Source organism: Dipodomys spectabilis, unplaced genomic scaffold, assembly GCF_019054845.1.
Source record: "Dipodomys spectabilis isolate Male_0828 unplaced genomic scaffold, ASM1905484v1 ptg000051l, whole genome shotgun sequence".
Taxonomy (NCBI): Eukaryota; Metazoa; Chordata; class Mammalia; order Rodentia; family Heteromyidae; genus Dipodomys; species Dipodomys spectabilis.
This window is the reverse complement of record NW_024870728.1, coordinates 21,831,477-21,849,321: the sequence shown is the minus strand read 5'-3', so window position 1 is coordinate 21,849,321 and position 17,845 is coordinate 21,831,477. Positions and strand designations below refer to the sequence as shown.

General features: G+C 37.5%; 1 protein-coding gene across 1 annotated transcript in view; it reads left to right on the top strand.

The window, feature by feature from the left end:
- Positions 1 to 17,845, top strand: part of Adam23 (ADAM metallopeptidase domain 23) — a 160,073-nt gene that overhangs the window by 73,607 nt on the left and 68,621 nt on the right. Inside the window, exons 3-5 of the mRNA XM_042679084.1 lie at positions 3,007 to 3,070; positions 16,093 to 16,175; positions 17,561 to 17,624. Of these exons, the coding sequence (XP_042535018.1) occupies positions 3,007 to 3,070; positions 16,093 to 16,175; positions 17,561 to 17,624 (211 nt within the window). The remainder of the gene's footprint in view (positions 1 to 3,006; positions 3,071 to 16,092; positions 16,176 to 17,560; positions 17,625 to 17,845) is intronic.

Genomic DNA, 17,845 nt, shown 5'->3' with positions numbered 1-17,845 from the left:
TATCTTGTATATTTATGCTGAATTTGCATAGTTTCAGTTTCAAAAGAGTTGATTCTTCATCCTGTTTTCCCAGAACACAGGTTGGACCTAAAATATAGCAGGCTATTGGTAATGTCTACTCACTCTTCTAATGTTGATCAGGAGTCTACTGTACACTAGACATTGATGCCATGTGCCAAGGACACCATGTTGGTGAAACAGTAGTTGCAGGTTGTGGTCAGATAGAAGGAAAGGAGGTGAATGGATCAAGAATATGTGATATATAATATAATATAATATAATATAATGTGTGTGTGTGTGTGTGTGTGTGTGTATGATGGAAATCTATGCTTCCCTCAGAAAGAATGACACCACCCCATTTGTTAGGAAATGGAAAGACTTGGAGAAAATTATATTGAGTGAAGTAAGCCAGACCTACAGAAACATAGGTCCCATGGTTTTCCTCATTTGCAATAATTAATATACATCTAAGATAATTTTATCAGATGAGCAGCAAAGCTTAAAAGCTATGTACATGTAACCATATAAGATGATGTTAAGTGAAATGAACCCCAAGAATATGGACACAAGAGGTATTCTTTATTGTTGTTTTTATTGTACTATATGAATTTTCTGTTTCCTTTGTATGTTCTTCCTCCTATGGTATATCCCCTTTTGTCACTGTACTTGATTTTTGGTACCCTGCATCTTGTATATACATTTATCTAATTTGGAGAGAAGGGGAATAACAACTGAAACAAGGGCACAGGATGACCCATTGCAACAATGATACCCACAAGACAGTATATTGGAAATGCACTTCACAATCTCAGGGCGGGGGGGAGAGTGAGGGAGGTGGGGGAAGGAAGGAATAGTGGGAGAACAACAAAGGGGTGGGGGGTAACAATGCTTGACAAGAAATGTCCTCTTTACCTTACTCATGTAACTGTAACCCCTCTGTACAGCATCTTTACAATAAAATACATTAAAAAAAGAAGGTGGAAGAGTGGAATGTCTTGTTAAGAAGGGGCAGGGCTGTGTCCACATTTCATACAGGCTCTCTGAAAAGTAGCAGCTATTTTATTTTTAAAGATTCTTAAATACAGGCGTTACTAGAAATAGGTATAGCCCTGAGTGAAAGTTCCTTAGGATAATTAAAGTGACCTTTATCAGATTTGATTGATGAATGGTTAGAAAGCCATTGTCTGCTCTTCTAATGACAAGCCTGAGTAGTAGTCCAAAATAACCTTGTTTCTAACTCCTAGACATGCTGAGGTGATTGTGTGGTTGAGCATTTTAAAAACATTGAGTCACATGTAGAGAATTACAATTAGGACATAGCTCTGGAAACCATTTGCTCTTGGAGTTGCAGCGTTCCTTGGAGAAATATTAACCAGCAACAACCCTGAACACAAAAAAGGTTCTATGCGTATTCGCAGCACTGACAGTTGATGGGAAAAGAGCAGTAAAAGCAACTCTGCACCCTGTCAGGTACCCTATGTGTATGGCATTCTATGTGTATTGCCATTATTATTTTTTAACCATTGCTTAGGTTTTTAAAAGGTAATGAATAGACATACCATAATTTAGTTTTAAATGGAGAACCATCCATTGATACACATTAAATTCACAACTTCAGTAGAGAAATACATCTAAGTAAAAGCATCTTCATTATTTCTTGATTGAAAGGCTGTCCTGGGGTGCCTCTGGGCAGCCTGCCAGATAAACCTGGGAGGATCCCCACTGACTGCTGACTAGCTCTGAGTCACCCCATTTCGTCCTGCCCAAGGAGTCAACATAGATGCATTAGTTGCAGATCTCAAAATGATGCAAAGTCACAGAGCCCTCTCATTCTTCAGTTAAATAAACAGTGCCAAGATTTCCTAAGAAGGAAATTGACTATTAGGTAAAATTACAGAAAGTATGCAGTACTGATCACTGAGTGCTGATTTCTGGGCTAAGTACTGAATGTTTATGTTTCATACTTTTGATAATCTCCATTTGACAAAGAACTATACTTCCTAGAGAGACTGGGCTAATTTTTGAACTTAATTCTGTTTTCCAAATCTTAGATTCTTTTTTTTTTTTTTTTTTTTTTTGGTCGGTCAGGGGGCTTGAATTCTAGGCCTGGGCACTGTCGCTCAGCTCTTCAGCTCAAGGCGAGTGCTGTACTGCTTGAGCCACAGCGCCACTTCCAGTTTTCTAGTGGTTTTGTTGGAGATTGAGTCTCACGGACTTTCCTTCCCTGGGTTGGCTTTGAACTGCGATCCTCAGATCTCAGCCTCCTGAGTAGCTAGGATTACAGGTGTGAGCCATCGGCGCCTGGATCCAAATCTTAGATTCTTAAACATTATTTTATTTCAGGATTTAGAAACCCTTAGCTTAAGACAAAATCTGGCTGTATTGGTTTTTGTATAGTTTTCACACTGAGGACTTTTTTCCTACATTTTTCAAATGGTTGAAAAAATCCATACAAGACTAATAGTTGATTGCACATTAAAACTGTGTAGAGTTTAAATCCAGTGTCTATAAATAAAGTTTTATTGGAAAACAGCCACAGTTCATGGTTTACAGACTGCCTATGTTTGCTTACATAGTTCAGTAGCAGAGTTGAGTGGTTGTAGGTGGCACCAGCCATGTGGCTGGAAGAGCCTAAAATATTTACTATCTGGCCTTAATTGAACGCACTTCCCAGCTCTTGTTCTATATTCTTCCTCAATGATTATAGTTGACAAAATTTCAGTTATTTAGAGCATAATTGTAGGATTTTTATAGGGCATGTCTCTATTTTGAGTTTAGTTTATCCCATTTTAATTGACATCAACTAGAGGTTGAATTGATAGTTACCTTTAAGTTGTCTATGTCTTATCTTTTTTTTTTTTTGGTGGAAATTAAGGAATGTTTTATTATCAAGCAGTGTTTGAGATTTGCAGATCACCTGTTTTTTGTACTCTTTGTGGTTTGACATGCCCCTTACTTCCATTGATTGAGCTGTTTTAAACCTCTACTGTTTTCTTTCCTTTGCAGTGGTTTGCTGTCTTCTGATTATGTGGAGATTCACTATGAAGATGGGAAGCCACAGTACTCTAAGGTATGTTAAAAGTGCTTGGAAATCGTGTAGTATAACCCTACTCGTCACAGAACTGAGCAATGCATACTACATTGTTCTCAGTAAATCACTTTGCCTCCTATACAAGGATGCTATCTACAGTGAGGAGATAAAACTTACACATTTTTGAGACAATATTAGAGATTTTATATGTTCAGGACAACAAAGGGATGTTTATTGTTTTGGTTATACATTCAATACCTTAGATACTGGTATAAGCATTACATAATTTTATATCAACATATTAAAGTATAGGTTGAATGTTTCTTATCTGAAATATTTAGAATCAGAAGTGTTTTGGATTTTGGAATTTTTGGCTTTTTAATATTTGCAGGTGAATATAAAATGAGATCTCTTGGGAAGGGGATCCAAGTTCAAACACAAAATTCATTTATGTTTCACATACAACTTACATACATAGCCTGATGGTAAATTTATACAATATTTTAAATGTGTGCATCAGACACTTTTATGGCATGGAATTCTCTACTTGGGAAAAGCTTTGGAGCATTTTGGATTTCAGGTTTTCATGTCAGAGATGTTCAAGCAGGTTCTCATAGTCATACAATTATAAGACTACATGGGTTCTTAGAATGGGTAGCTGTTCAGTGCCCAAGAAGGACAGAAGACAAGTCTTGGTAGACCAAGCTGGCTTCAAACTCACATTCCTCCAGAGATATGATATTAGGTTCAGCAATTTTTTAATTAATTAATTAATTTATGGTTCTGGGGCCTGAACCAAAGGCATTGCTCATGCTAGGCAAAGGCTCTAGCCCTGAATTACACCTCCGGCCCTTTTTCCTCTTAACCTTCACAAGGAAGATACTGAGGCAGAGAGCAGGCAGAGAACCTGCTCAAAGCCATCCAATGTGGTAAAGGTGACTGGGGTCTGATTTCTTTCACTTGGAGATTAGCTTTCCTTGTGTTCATGGAAGATCAGTGAAGGAATATGTTGGCTTTTAATTTTAGCAAGGGAGATTATTATTAAGAGTACCAACATGGTGAAGATGAAAATCTGTAGATTGGCTACAGAAAGAAACTCAGAAAGAAACTCAGATATGTTGTTGTTGTTAGAGTGCCACTGATTCTAAGCAGTGTTTGTGGGTACTGTGAGCCCAGAAGAGGACAAGGGAATAAGCAATCTGGGGAAACATCAAGAGATTTTTTTTTTTAAGAATGCTGATGAGCATCAGCCTAAAAGTAGCATCTTTCATGTATGGACCTGTTGAGTTGTATTGCAGGGAGCCTGGATTTGTTGTCTACAGCCTGTCAACATGTGTGTATAGGTGGTATTAAATCATAAACACTGCCCACAGAGCATGGAATTTCCCAGGTTTTCTAATTGTCCAATTAACAGTGGGCATATCAGTAATCTGGAGTGCATTTCAGCTATTGAATCATATGCTGCCGATGAAGCACTTTCACAGATAAATCTCAATATTTGTCAGTTGGCCTTAGGCTGCATCTTGGAGGTTGTCAAATCTCCCTAAAAGCGAATACTCTGGGAAGTGAGCTGCATTGCTATATCGAGCACGGGAATGAGAATGGCACTTCCTGGCATTTGTACAAACCCACGCTCTCAGCTGGCCAGTGCCCTGAGCACTGCGGATGCTGAGTCATGAGCCTAGAGTAGACTAGACTGCCTGAGAACTTTATAGACTCAGCAAATGGGCCACCTTTACAGCTGCAGTAACCTGATCCAAACTTCTTGCTAAGAAGTTCAATCCACTTTTTTTTTATTTTAAAAAGAAGCTGAATAGCTAATTGGTCTCCAGAGGTCATTTGAGGTCCCTAAAGGAGTCCTTATCATTAATTAGACATTCCAGGCCTCTTACGGTGTGTAACTAAAATTTACCAAAAGATATGTCAACTCTGGCAGAAGCCATTGTGTTCATTGCAGCTTGTTTTTGTTTTTGCCAGTACTGGGGCTTGTACTCAGGGCCTGGGCACTGTTCCCGAGTTTCTTTTGTTCAAGGCTAGCACTCTACAACTTGAGCAACAGTGCCACTTCCAGTTTTTTTTTAATTTTTATTTATTTTTTATTGTGAAAATACTGTACAGAGGGGTTACAATTAGATGGGCAAGATAATGAGTACATTTCTTATCAAGCATTGTAGCCTCCTCCTGTGTTTCTCCTTCCCATCCCTTCCCACACTTCCAGTTTTTTATGTTCATGTGATAATGAGGAATTGAACCCAGTGCTTCATGTATGCCAGGCAAGCACTCTACCATGAAGCCACATTTCCTACCCTGCAGCTTGTTTTCAGGTTCATTTCCTTCTGCTCATTGATGACCTATTTTCTCCAAATAACTCATATACTCAAATTTACTTGCTTCATAGATAATTAACAGTAACATCCTATTTTTCTAGTTTTTTTAAAAAATTGTTGTTGGAGACAGGGTCTTACTATGTGCCCTAGGCTAGCCTTGAACTCTTAATCTTTCTGGCTCAGCCTCCCACAATGGCATGTTCCTAGTACATACTGGTTTGTATGTACTGGTCTGTATTAGTATATACATCCATAAATCCCAAAATGATATGGAACACAAATCTGTAACAGGATGTTGAAATTCTAGTGACAATATAAATATTTTAGCATGCAGGATTTTGAAATTCTAGTGACACTATAAATATTTTAGCATGGAATTTTTAAAATAAAATTGGTGTGATATTCTTTCATATTTGTTTGTTATAACATTGAAAATATCCCATAGCTACAGACATTTAGCTTGTTCTAATCTTTCCCTACACAAACCATTCTAGGAAAGAACCTGCTAGATACATTCAGAACACATCCTCAATAATCTCTTAAGGATTAATTCTGAGAATTGGATTTTCTGGATCAATGAATTTATACATATTTTTAAGGTTTTTGATACATGTTGGTACTTTTTTGTTTTGATACATATTGATAGTTTCATTTTTTGCATAAATTCACACTCTCAATATGATTAACATTTGTGTATATACATATATGGATATGAATATATAACCATATATGTATCCATATCCATATCCATATATGTATGCATATGTATGCATGTAAATAAACACAGGGTCAGGGCACTGCTCCTGAGCTTTTTTGCTCAAGGCTAGTGCTCTACTACTTGAGCCATAACTCCACTTCAAGCTTTTTGACAGTTAATTGGAAATAAGAATCTCATAGACTTCTCTATCTGGGCTGGTTTTGAACCATAATCTTCAGATCTCAGTTCACTGAGTGGCTAAGATTATAAGCGTGGTCCACAAGCACCTGGCTACATACATATTTTTTAAATATACATATACAAGAAAACATTTTTAACCTTACAAAGATAGCCTCCCATGTTGTTTAAGAAAGCCTTTGCATCGAGTACCAGACATGAAAATTACTATGTAAAAATGACTGAACTTTTGGTTTTATGTATACATTATGCAGCCTTTCTTCCAAAGATCTCCAACTGCGCTGTTCATATAACCAGAGCAGAATGGAATCACACTTTGACTTTGGAATTCAATATAGATGCAAACACACTATTTTGGGAGTTAATTCCAAACAAAGTGACATGCATCTACACGCTGAAAAGGATTGTCTGTGTTTTTCCATTTCACCATTACCAGAGCTTTCCCTAATGCCTACTTCCAGCAAAGAAGAGATTAATGTCTTGGTTTTACTTTTACTGCATTTAAATGGGCTAAAGAGACTCCTTTGCACATAAAACAAATATAGGTACTGGAGAGGGAAAGCAATAAAGTTTATAATACAGGTGCGCGGGACCATTTGATGCATAGGGATGAACCTTTTTTTCTATCCCATGGAACTTTTATTAGAATTAATGCCTTCTGCAGTGTTTTGTACAAAGAGTACCATAAAACAACTTCGTTGATTTTATTTTACTAATTAAAAAATAACTTCCTTATTTTTCTTTTGTTTAAACAAATCTATTGGAGAATAATTTACATGCCATGAAGTAGACAATTAAATTGTTTTTAGTATATTTGGAAAATTGTTCATCCATCGACATAATTAAATTTTATTTGTTGATTAATATTTGGTGGTGCGGGGGTTTAAAGCTTGGTACCTGGTGTTTCAGTGACTGGAGCTTATAGGCAAGTGCTCTATCCCTTAAGCCATGTTTCTGAAGTCCTTAATTTTAAAACTTTTCACTGACCCTAAAGAACCAACACCACTAGCCATATGTAACCATGAATCTATTTTTTTCTTTCTTTTATGTGCTGGTCCTGGGGCTTGAATTCAGCCTGGGTACTGTCTTGGCTTTTTCACTCAAGGCTGCGTCCACCATTTGAACCACAGCTCTACTTCTAACATTTTGGTGGTTCACTGGAGTTAAAAGTCTCCCAAACTTTCCTGACCGGACTGTCATGAAATGTGGTCCTCAGATCTCAGCCTCCTGAGTACTAATCTACTTTTCTGCCTCTATATATTGCCTGTTCTGGTCATAAATGAAATCGAATCATACATAGTCTTTGTGAACTTTTTTTCTAGTTTTATTGAGGTATCATTGAAAAATACAAATTTTACATGTAAAAATTGTATATTTAAAATTGTACAACACCTCATGCATTGATACATGTATGGACTGTGCAATGATCACTATGTTTAAGATAATTCATGTACCCACTTTTTGTACTGAAAATGTTTAAGCTTTTATCCTCCTAGCACATTTGAAGTGCATAATGTGTGAAGTACAGTCCCCCGTAGTACATTCTATCTTTACAATCCAAACTTTGCACCCTCTCACCAGCATCTCTCATTTTCCCCTTACCCTCTTTCCAGGCAACCACCAGTTTGCCATTTGCTTTTATAAGTTGGATTGAGCAGTATTTGTCTCACAGTGCCTAACATTTCATTTACCATGATGTCTACCAGACACATACTAGATGGACATGGCAGGATTTCCTTCTTTTTGTGTGTATTTTCATTTTTATTATTTGTTCATCTGTGGATTGTTTTGTTGTCTTAGCCACATTGCGTAATGCTGTAGTGAGCATGGCAGTATTGTCATCTTGCCAAGATTTAGATTTAATTCCTGTGTATGTTTAATTTTTTGGTGGTACTCTGTTTTAATTTTCTTTGGTGAGTATTCCATAATAACTGTGCCAATTTATGTCCCAACATTGTACAAATGTTGCTTTTTCTCCATTTCCTCTCCAATATTCTTTATCTTTTTTATTCTAGCTGTCTCAGTAGATGTGAGGTGATATCTCAGTGTGGCTTAAATTTGTATTTCTCAAGTGATTAGAGATGTTGAGCATCTTCACACCCCTGTTGGCCATTTTGTATCTTCTTCCAAGAAATATCTATTCAAGTTCTTCACTGTGGTTTAGATCACGTTTTATTTTATTGTCTATGAAATGAGACTCAAATACATTTTGGATATTGCCGTTTTATCAGCAGTGTGGGCTTGCATAGATGCAAGAAACACATCCATCCCACCTCATTCAACTGTCTCATTCTTTTTAGTCACCATGCTGAGACAATGCACTGTTTTGGCTCATCCTCACTTCTTCCAGTCCCCTTGCTTGCTTTGTCCGGGGCAGGAGAGATGTTCAGCATGTATGTGAGATCTCTTCCTCTTTTTTTTGTTTTCATAGGATCCACTTCCATACAGGAAGTGCATATTCTTTCCAGTATTCTATGTCCCAGGTGGTCTGGTGGCAGCTTCTGTATGTGGGTGAGGTGTGGGGGGGGCAGGGAATGGAGGGGACAAGGTGCTTATTGGAAATGCTCAGGTGCCAACCTAGGGTTGGGGTATCAGCAGGGGATATTCAATTCCCATCCAGCCCTTTCCTCCAGTGTAGCTTTATCAATGATGGGGAGTTGTTTTAATCTCTTTCACTTCTGTGTTACTCATGCAATTTTAAACTTGGGTGGGTGCCGTTTCACACCCACCAGGGTGGCTTTAATAAAAAAGATGGGTATGAAACAAGTGTGGATGAGACAGTGGAGAGATTAGAATGAGCTCTCAGAGAAAACAATTTTGCAATTTCTGAAAAGGTAGCAGTCATATGACTCAGCCGTTTCACTCCTAAGTATATATCCAAATGAATTAAAAATGTATGCTCACATAGAAATCTGTACATAAATATTCACTGCACCATTATTCACAATAGCCAGACGTGTCGGCAGTCCAAATAAATGTCTTTCTGTTTATGAATGAATGAAAGTGCGACAGATACACATAGTGGAATAGTATTTAGCCTTATGAAAAGCTGACATAGTGGAATAGTATTTAGCCTATGAAAGCTGAAACATGGATATTTGTAAACATTATGCTAAGTGAAAGAAGCCAGACACCAAGGAAAATTTTCCAAAAATTCGAAATGTCTAGAATAGGCAATACATAGACACTGATTAGTGGTTGTCTGGAAATGATGGGTTGGAGGAGAAGAGATATAAGGCAAAGACTGCTATTGGATATAGGAGATTTCTTTCTGGGGTACTGAGAGTGTTCTGTAATTAAATGGTGGTAATATCTCACAACTCTGTGAATACACCAAGGACCACTGAGTTACATACTGTAAACAGGTGTATTCTATGCTCGGTCAGTTAAGTGTCAGAGCTAAAAAACCTATCAGGTGAGAAGTGGGAGTTTATTTACTTACCTTCTGCAATACTCTTTTAAGATTGGTCTTATTAACTTATACTCATGAATAAGCCATTTCTATTCAGCCATTAAAGATGTCTTCTACATTTATTCATGTTATTATAAATGGCACCCTTTCTCTTTTAAGGCTGAATAATACTCCATTGTATTTGTAAACACCGAAGTAAGCTAGATACAGAAAGAAAAGTGCTGCATGATCTCACTTACTGATGGAATCTAAAAGTAGAAGTCAGTATGCAGAAACAGAGAGTAGAACACTGATTACCAGAAGTATGCAGGGATGGAGCTATGTGGGCCAAAGGGTTGAAAGTTGTAATTGTATAGGACACAGGTGTAGGATCTTTTGCACAGTTTGAGGACCACGATCAATAATATGTATTATGTGATGGAAATTTGCTAAGAGAATAAACCTTAGGTATTTCACAAAAACTATGTGAAATCACAGGTTAATTTGTTGGACTAATAACAGTTCTATTTATAACAAAATATCACGTTTTGTACTTTGCTGCATCTATATAATTTAACACACAAGCATACATGAAGCAAAACTGTGAGTTCATCTCTTACTCTGACCTGGTCCCTGTTTTAGGTGATTAATGTACACTAGTGAGTCATATATATGTCCCGGTTCTGAGTCTTGTGTTGTACTTATCCTTTTATGGTTCTAATCAGTATAGTCACATCCTTTAGAATTTCTTTGTGCTTCTTTATTGAGTCATTGTCATATCTCAGCAGAAGCCCACTTTAGCAGCAGCAGCAGCAACAGCAGAGCAGGCTGTCTGCTGGAATGAGCCTCTGTGTACTTCTGACAGTCAGTGAGTTCATGTCCTGAAGACAATGTCCAATGCAGCCATCATTCAGTATCTGTAGGAAATTGTTCCAGGACCCCACTGGAAAGCACAACGGGTGGATGTTCAAGTCCTCTATAAAATGATGTTGTGTTTGTGTATACTACTAGATTACTTACAAGGGAAGTAACTCAGGGTAAATGTTGCACAACGGCAAGGGAAACTTGCACACCTGTTCAGTATAATAGTTTTTTTTTTTAAACACGTTTTCAGTTTGCTATTGTTTAATACCTGGATGTTGATCTGAGTATACTGAAGGCTGACCGCATGCACCTGGGTGGGAAAGGGCTGGCCACAGACTGCTATTCAGCTTGATTGCCCGGCCTGGATTGGGACAAGGAGTCTTCCTTTCTTTTCTTCTCTTCTCTGACTTTTTTTTTTTGTCTTTTCTTTTTCTCTGATTCCCTTTGCGTTTATTAATATTTAATGAGTTTTCTCAGACTATTTTTCTTCCCTTATTTTCTGCATCTCAACTTGCCCTAATTGGATTTACATACCCATATCTATGTTCTCTCTCCTGAACCAAAAAGCTAGATAATTTAAGGTTTGTATTTCTGCCCTTATACTCGATTAAAATATCTTTTTTGCTTGTATATACATTAGAATTTTTTGTACCCTTTGGATTATTAGTTTTTTTTCAAAGTATTCATAATGGATAAATAATGAACAGTTTAATCATAGGCAAACAAAATTATCCACACTAACCTATTTACATTAGAAGCAAAATTACCAGTTATTAAAAAATTTAAGCTTAGAGTTGAAATTATTGTTAATCATTCAAAATACTGTCTTTTTTTTTTGCAATATTCTGAGTACATTTCAGAATATGAGAAAAGTATGGAGTTAAAAATGCCCAATGAAGTCAAGATAGAACTCAACACTGGCTCCTCCCAGAGCTATTTTAAGTTTTAGCAGTATAATTTATGTGAACTATTAAAAATTTATATAGCATTGGTACAGCCAAACTGTTCTAATACTTTATTAATAAACTACTGCAGGAACATTTTTCTCCATTGAATTTAATGAAGGAAAGTAATTAAACTGGTATGGGAAGTTAATTTCCTGATTCTCTGAAATTATTTTTTTCATTTTCTCATTCTGCAACATTCAAACCCAGGTGTATGGGCCCATGATGGTTACCTTTTCTCTTCCACTTTCCTTGAAAACAGACCACTGAATTTTAAAGTAGATTGGTGCACCATGTTCATAAACATGAAGTGTCTAAAATATGCATATAGAATAATCATGAGAGTGTACTATAATCATTTCTATAATATCCAGAACCTGGATATCCTAATGTACACATTTCCTAGCTAAGACCTGTATCATTTACTTTCAATTTTTTTTTTCAGATCTTCTGGGACCAATTGAAACCATCAGGGTACTTGCTCTCATGAGTGTCCAGGTTTTTACTAAAACAGATGAGATAATTAAACAAATACAAATGTGGGGCAAATTAAATATTGGTTTGCTTCTATTTGGCTCCTCCCAGTAGAACATAGCAGGGCAAGGAAAGCCTAAACCTAAGGGAAGTTAACTCCTTATCCTCCTGCTTTCTGTAACCTGAATTTTAGGATACATATCATGGCTTTGTTCTTGTGGGTTTATACCCTTTCCTTAATTGTTATTTGCTGAGTTATTGGGAGGGAATAAAGATGGGTCTATTTTCTTTAGAGGAGTAGAATCAAACTATTCTAGTTATTAGATCAATACTATTATAGAACTAGATTTTCCCCCTGCATGTTGTTACCATGAAAGTCCAAAAGTTGCTATTCAGTCCTTTATGATTAAGAAATGTCTAAAAGCTGCACTGGAGCTGGTGAGGTGGCTCACTTGTAGAATTTGCCTTACAGTGCACAAGGCTCTGGGTTTGAACCCTGGTGCTGCAAAAATGAGGCAAAACAAAACTACCACGAACAAATAATCAGTAAAAGATTCATGTGACATCAGGATTTTATTATTTAAAGAACAGACTTTGTATTTTCCAGTGGGATTCTGAGCTTATTAATCTTGTGGAGCAGAGTTATTATTTGAACAATATACGACTCTTGGAGTGTTCATCTGTGTGGAAGTATTCAGCTGAGAAAGTTAGGGAGCATGGTTACCAAGATTTTTTAATTTCCTGTGACTAGTCAATAGATTCCACTTAGCAGATTTTCTATTTTTGTTGAATTTAATTAACTGAAAGCTTTGGATCTGAAAATGCTGATGCCTCTGGGGACACACATGACTTGCATTATGGGTTGAATTAGTCCTTCTCCATTCCTGTTATTTCCTCACCCCAGTTGATGGTGGCCTTGAATGGTACAAGGCCTTTCTAACTTAAAAATTATGTATCTTGAAGACCTTATGATATATGATGGGTTTTGAGACTTTTGTTATTGTTGGCAGGGCCTTTCAGTACCTGGTGTCCATCACCCAATTTGCATATGAGATAGTAGTTACAGTCAGACTGTGATTATTCCAAGTGGCAGATCCCTGGGTGGAAGGCATGTTGGAGTTGACTGTCTAGTGTCACTAAGTATGAAGCCCTCTGGACAGACCTTTCCCACTAAAGTTATGCCTTTTATCCAAGAGAGGTTGCCTGTTCTCTCATTTTATTATCATTCATATTTTATCTGTTATTATGATTGAATACAGGGTCTTGTCCTTGCTAAGTAGGCTCCCTATTACTGAACTAGTCTCACTTTTTGCTTTTGTCACTTTCCAAATAGGCTCTCATGTGTAGGCCTGGCTGGCTTGGATTGCGATCCTCCTATTTATTTTCACCGCCCACCCCCCAATTTAATTGGGGTGATAGCTATGAACCACCATGCTCAATGTTTTTATCAGTCCTGCAAAAGTTTTTTCTGGGATGGCTGCCTCACACTGAGATTCTTTTGATCCCTGGTTCTTAAGTAACTGTGGTTACAGGTGTGAGCAACTGTGCTCATAGAAAATGCCTCAAATGTCACCTTGCAGTGGTATTTATAAAATGCAGCATGGATCTAAATAGTTACTAAGTAAAATGTGTCTATGCTACTTTTAAAAACTTGGTATAAATTTAATAATGAACATAAAATCTACTACTACTACCAATACTAATTTGGAAATTTTCATATTGCTAATAGTACTTAATGTAATGATACATACCAGATGTGAAAGCCTTATTATTGCAGTAAACATCAGGGATGGCTGTTGTCTCCAGTCTCATTTAAGGTTCAGAAGACATAATGACTCCCATTCAAATATACAGGAAACCCAACCAGTTTCCTTTGTGTAATAACCTACCTTAATTCTAACAGGTAAAAATCACCTCGACAGTGAGAAAGTATCAACCACTGCAAGTGAATGGGAGTGAGATCTACATCAGGGTTTGGTAATATTTTATGAGGAAAGGAATATCTTTAGGAAAATCTGGAAATATCTTAGCTTTTCTTAGGAAGGCCAAGCAAATGTGAGGGTTTGCTATGCACTGACTTCTCGCAATCACTTGTCTTAAGATAGTTTTTTGCTGTGCTTACAAAGGACTAAGTAACTAGTTTTTACAGTTACCTATTACTCTTTTTTTAGAAGCCTGTGAAAAGTCTGAAATGTAATTGCTGAATATTGATCTAGATTCTCAAATTGCTGAGATGTGTGAAACTTTTCATCTTTGTAAAGTTCAGAGTTAAATACACAAATAGAACTTGGCTTATACAAGTCAATATTTATATGCATGTTTGCTATTTGAGGAAAGAAAAGTGATGCGTGCGTGTGTGGAGGTGGGGGTGGGGGATTCCTGCTAACCAGTTCACATAACAGCTAAGGAATAAGAAAGGATGAAAACCACAAGGAAGAAAAGAAGACAGCAGGTGAGAGGTTGTCCTTAAAATGTCAGGATATGAAAAGCAGATGGAGAAGGGATGATTCTCTTGGGTTTGAGTTTTTCCTGCTCTGCTAAGTTGTAGAAAGCCACTAACCCCAGAAAGGCCCAGAATTGAAGGCATCTGAAAAAAGGAAGGTTGTTTAGTTGGTTGAATGTCTACCTTGAGAGAAATTAAGTCCCTGTTAAACTAATAATCCCATCTATGCAGGTGCCTAACTCATTTTTGTTCAGTTTATAGAGAAACATGGAAATGAGGGAATGATCAAAGAAAATTAAAAAATGATTTGTAAGAACTAAAGTGCAGGAGCTTTCTCAATTACAAGGTGCCACAGAATGTTCTGTACAGTGGAACAGAGACTCTCACCAAGGGTCATGATCAGACTGCATAGAAATGAGATAGAATAGAAGTCTTCAAAGAATCCTTTGAAATGCCAAGAAAAAAAAACTTTTATCTACCTCCTCCCACCTCTCTTTGCCTGTCCTAGGCCTTGAAGTCTGGGTGTAAGCACTGTCCCTAAGCTTCTTTTGCTCCAGGCTAGCACTCTACCACTTGAGCTACAGCACAACTTCTGGCTTTTTCTGTGAGTAACTGAAGAAAAGAGTCTCATGGTCTTTCCTGCCTCGGCTGATTTAAAAATCCAGATGCTCAGATCTCAGCCTCCTGAGTAGATTGATCTACCATTCTCTACTGACCAAAATTATGGCTCTACTGTGAGGGTTAAAAGGAACTTTACTTTAAACACTTCTCAATATGTGCCTCCAGAAAAGAGACAAAAGAGGAATATGGGATCAGGAACTGGACAGACATGTAGTCTAGGAACTGATGTAGAAGACAGGTAACAGGAGATCCCAAAACTATTCCAGAAAAGTCATAAATAGCAGCCATGCCTGGGGTCCAGAAAGCCACAGAGCGAACTGAAGTGCAGGGCTGAAAGGAAACAAGAGGTGTGTGTTCAGAAACAAAATAGCTGTGATACCTTACTTGATGTGTTGGACTAGAATACTCTCAGATAATAGGGCTAAGTAAATGCTAATTGCATGTAGAAATAATAAGACAAGAAGATAAGGCAAAACATCTCAAAATATTAAAAAGGGAACAAGAAAGAAAATAATTATAGAAGCGCAGCTGTGAACAGTATTTGCAGTTATAACACAAACATTAAATAAGGGTTTAATAAAAAAAAGACTGTGTGTATTGAAATGTATTGAGGATGAGTCTTTTGTGATCCTATATTAGGAAGATGATTTTTAGCATAAGCTAAGCAGTGTAAAGATTCCACCCCCAAATACTTATAAACACCAGAAGAAACAACTCAGCATTAATGATTACTTTGGAGGGAGGGAAGGAGAGAGGGAAGCAAAGAGGAAAGGTGGGAGGCAGAAAGGAATCACAGATGGTGTGGCGCCTCCTGTGGTACAGGCTTAGCAATATGTATATTTATCATTGACATTGGTTTTATCTCATTGAAGTTGTTCCAAACTTCATGGAATTTAATATATATATATATATATATATATATATATATGCTTATTATGAAAAAGTTTGAGAAACGTCTAGCCTTACAAATTTCAAATAGGAGTTTCCAGGATTATTAATATATAGCACACATACATTCTCATTGTTGCGCTTTATAGAACCATCTAAAGAGTGATTCACAATGTACAAGATTGAGTCTCTCAAATCTTCTTCTGCTCTGTAGGGTGGAGAGCACTGTTACTACCATGGAAGCATTAGAGGTGTCAAGGACTCCAAGGTGGCCATGTCCACCTGCAATGGACTTCAGTAAGTGTGACTCTCCTTGGGTCCTCCTCAGGCTTGGCTTCTGTTGTTCAACCTTTCTCTCCCTCTCCCCCTTCCCCTTTCCCCCCCTCCCCCAGATATATTTTAACAGCAAGTCTTCTGTGTTAGATCCATGTTAGGGATTGCATTTGGAGTAGTCACAGTGAGCTTGAGCCCCTCCCCCATGTATCACTTAGGAGAGTCGGAGCAGGAGAGTCAGAGATTGAACAAATTATGATTGCACAGGTTAATACCTAACTAACATTTTGGTAGGTGTGGTGAAAGGAAGGACCCAAGTGTGTCTGTTAGCTTTCTTGTACTATACAAAATATCTCAGGTAATGTTCTTATATTCATCATCTTATATAGACAGAAGGTTTATTTTAGCTTTTAATTTTGGAGATCCCAGCCCATGGTTGGTTGGCGTGTGATGAGTGAGGTAATACATCAGGGCAGGTATAATAAATGCAATGAAACAGTTTACCAGGAAACAAAAAAGATGGTGAGAAAGAAGCTAGGGTCTTACAAATACTCTTGAAGTGCATGCCCTCAGTGTGCTAAAGTCTTCCCTGGAGGCCCCATTTCTTAAAGTTCATCACCTCCTTTTAGCACTACCACTGTTAACACTGACGCTTTTGGGAGAATATTCAAAGTCCAAGCCAGACAGAGGATTTACATGGATTTACTAATCCTGGTCTATACAGCCCCCTACAGGTGAGTTCCAGAGTACTTACCAGTTGTATTAGATCTAATATAGCCAGGAGTTAGCCAGGCAAAGTGGAATGATTACAAGATCAGGCACTGATTTAGAGGCAGGCTCCACAAAACCACCTGTAAAGCACCTTAGAGGGCTGTGTAGCACCTCACATGAAAATCTACATTTAGTCACCGATGAGAAAGAGGCCTGAAATAAGTCTCATGTCTATCAAACGTAAATGTGATTTATGTGACAGAATCATACTGTTCTCTGGAAAGTCACAATTTATAGCTATAAAGGTGTTCCCACTAGCCTCCTTAGAATCAAGTTTTAGACTGTTCTTAATGGGCAGGACTTGTCTGTTTTCTTCTACATGAGACTTGATTTGTTTAACTAGGGAGTTGTACTGCTTGTTCACGGTTCTGGAATAACCTGAGATACTCCTAGGGAATCATACAATGTGTAATCTGCCCACTGATTTTCAGAAATGAATTCCACGAGGTATAATCTATGTGCTCTTGGTGTGCACATGTTCACTTTTGAGATCCATAGAGATATTCAAATTAGATTTGGGACAGCATCAAGCTATCTGATCATATATACCTTTAAGTTTAAGACGCTCATGATGCCCCTTTGTCATTTCTTGTTATTGGCTTTGTTAATTTTCTCATGTGTGGTCTCTTATGTTGTAGTGGTATGTTTGAAGACAGCACATATGTGTACATGATAGAGCCACTGGACCTGATTCATGATGAGGTGAGTCTGTGACATCTGATTCCTCATGTTTGACTCTTTCAGCTTCTTTGCTTCAGAGCAGGGAAGAGAAAATTAAAGCAAGTTGCAGAGTGTATTTTACACATGACCGTCTTTCAAACTTAGAATGATAACACAAGTGTTGAAGTTTAAGTTGCCCATATTGGGCTCATATACCAGTAAGGGATGATCAGAGACCTCAATACTGGGTTTCCTGAAGAAAA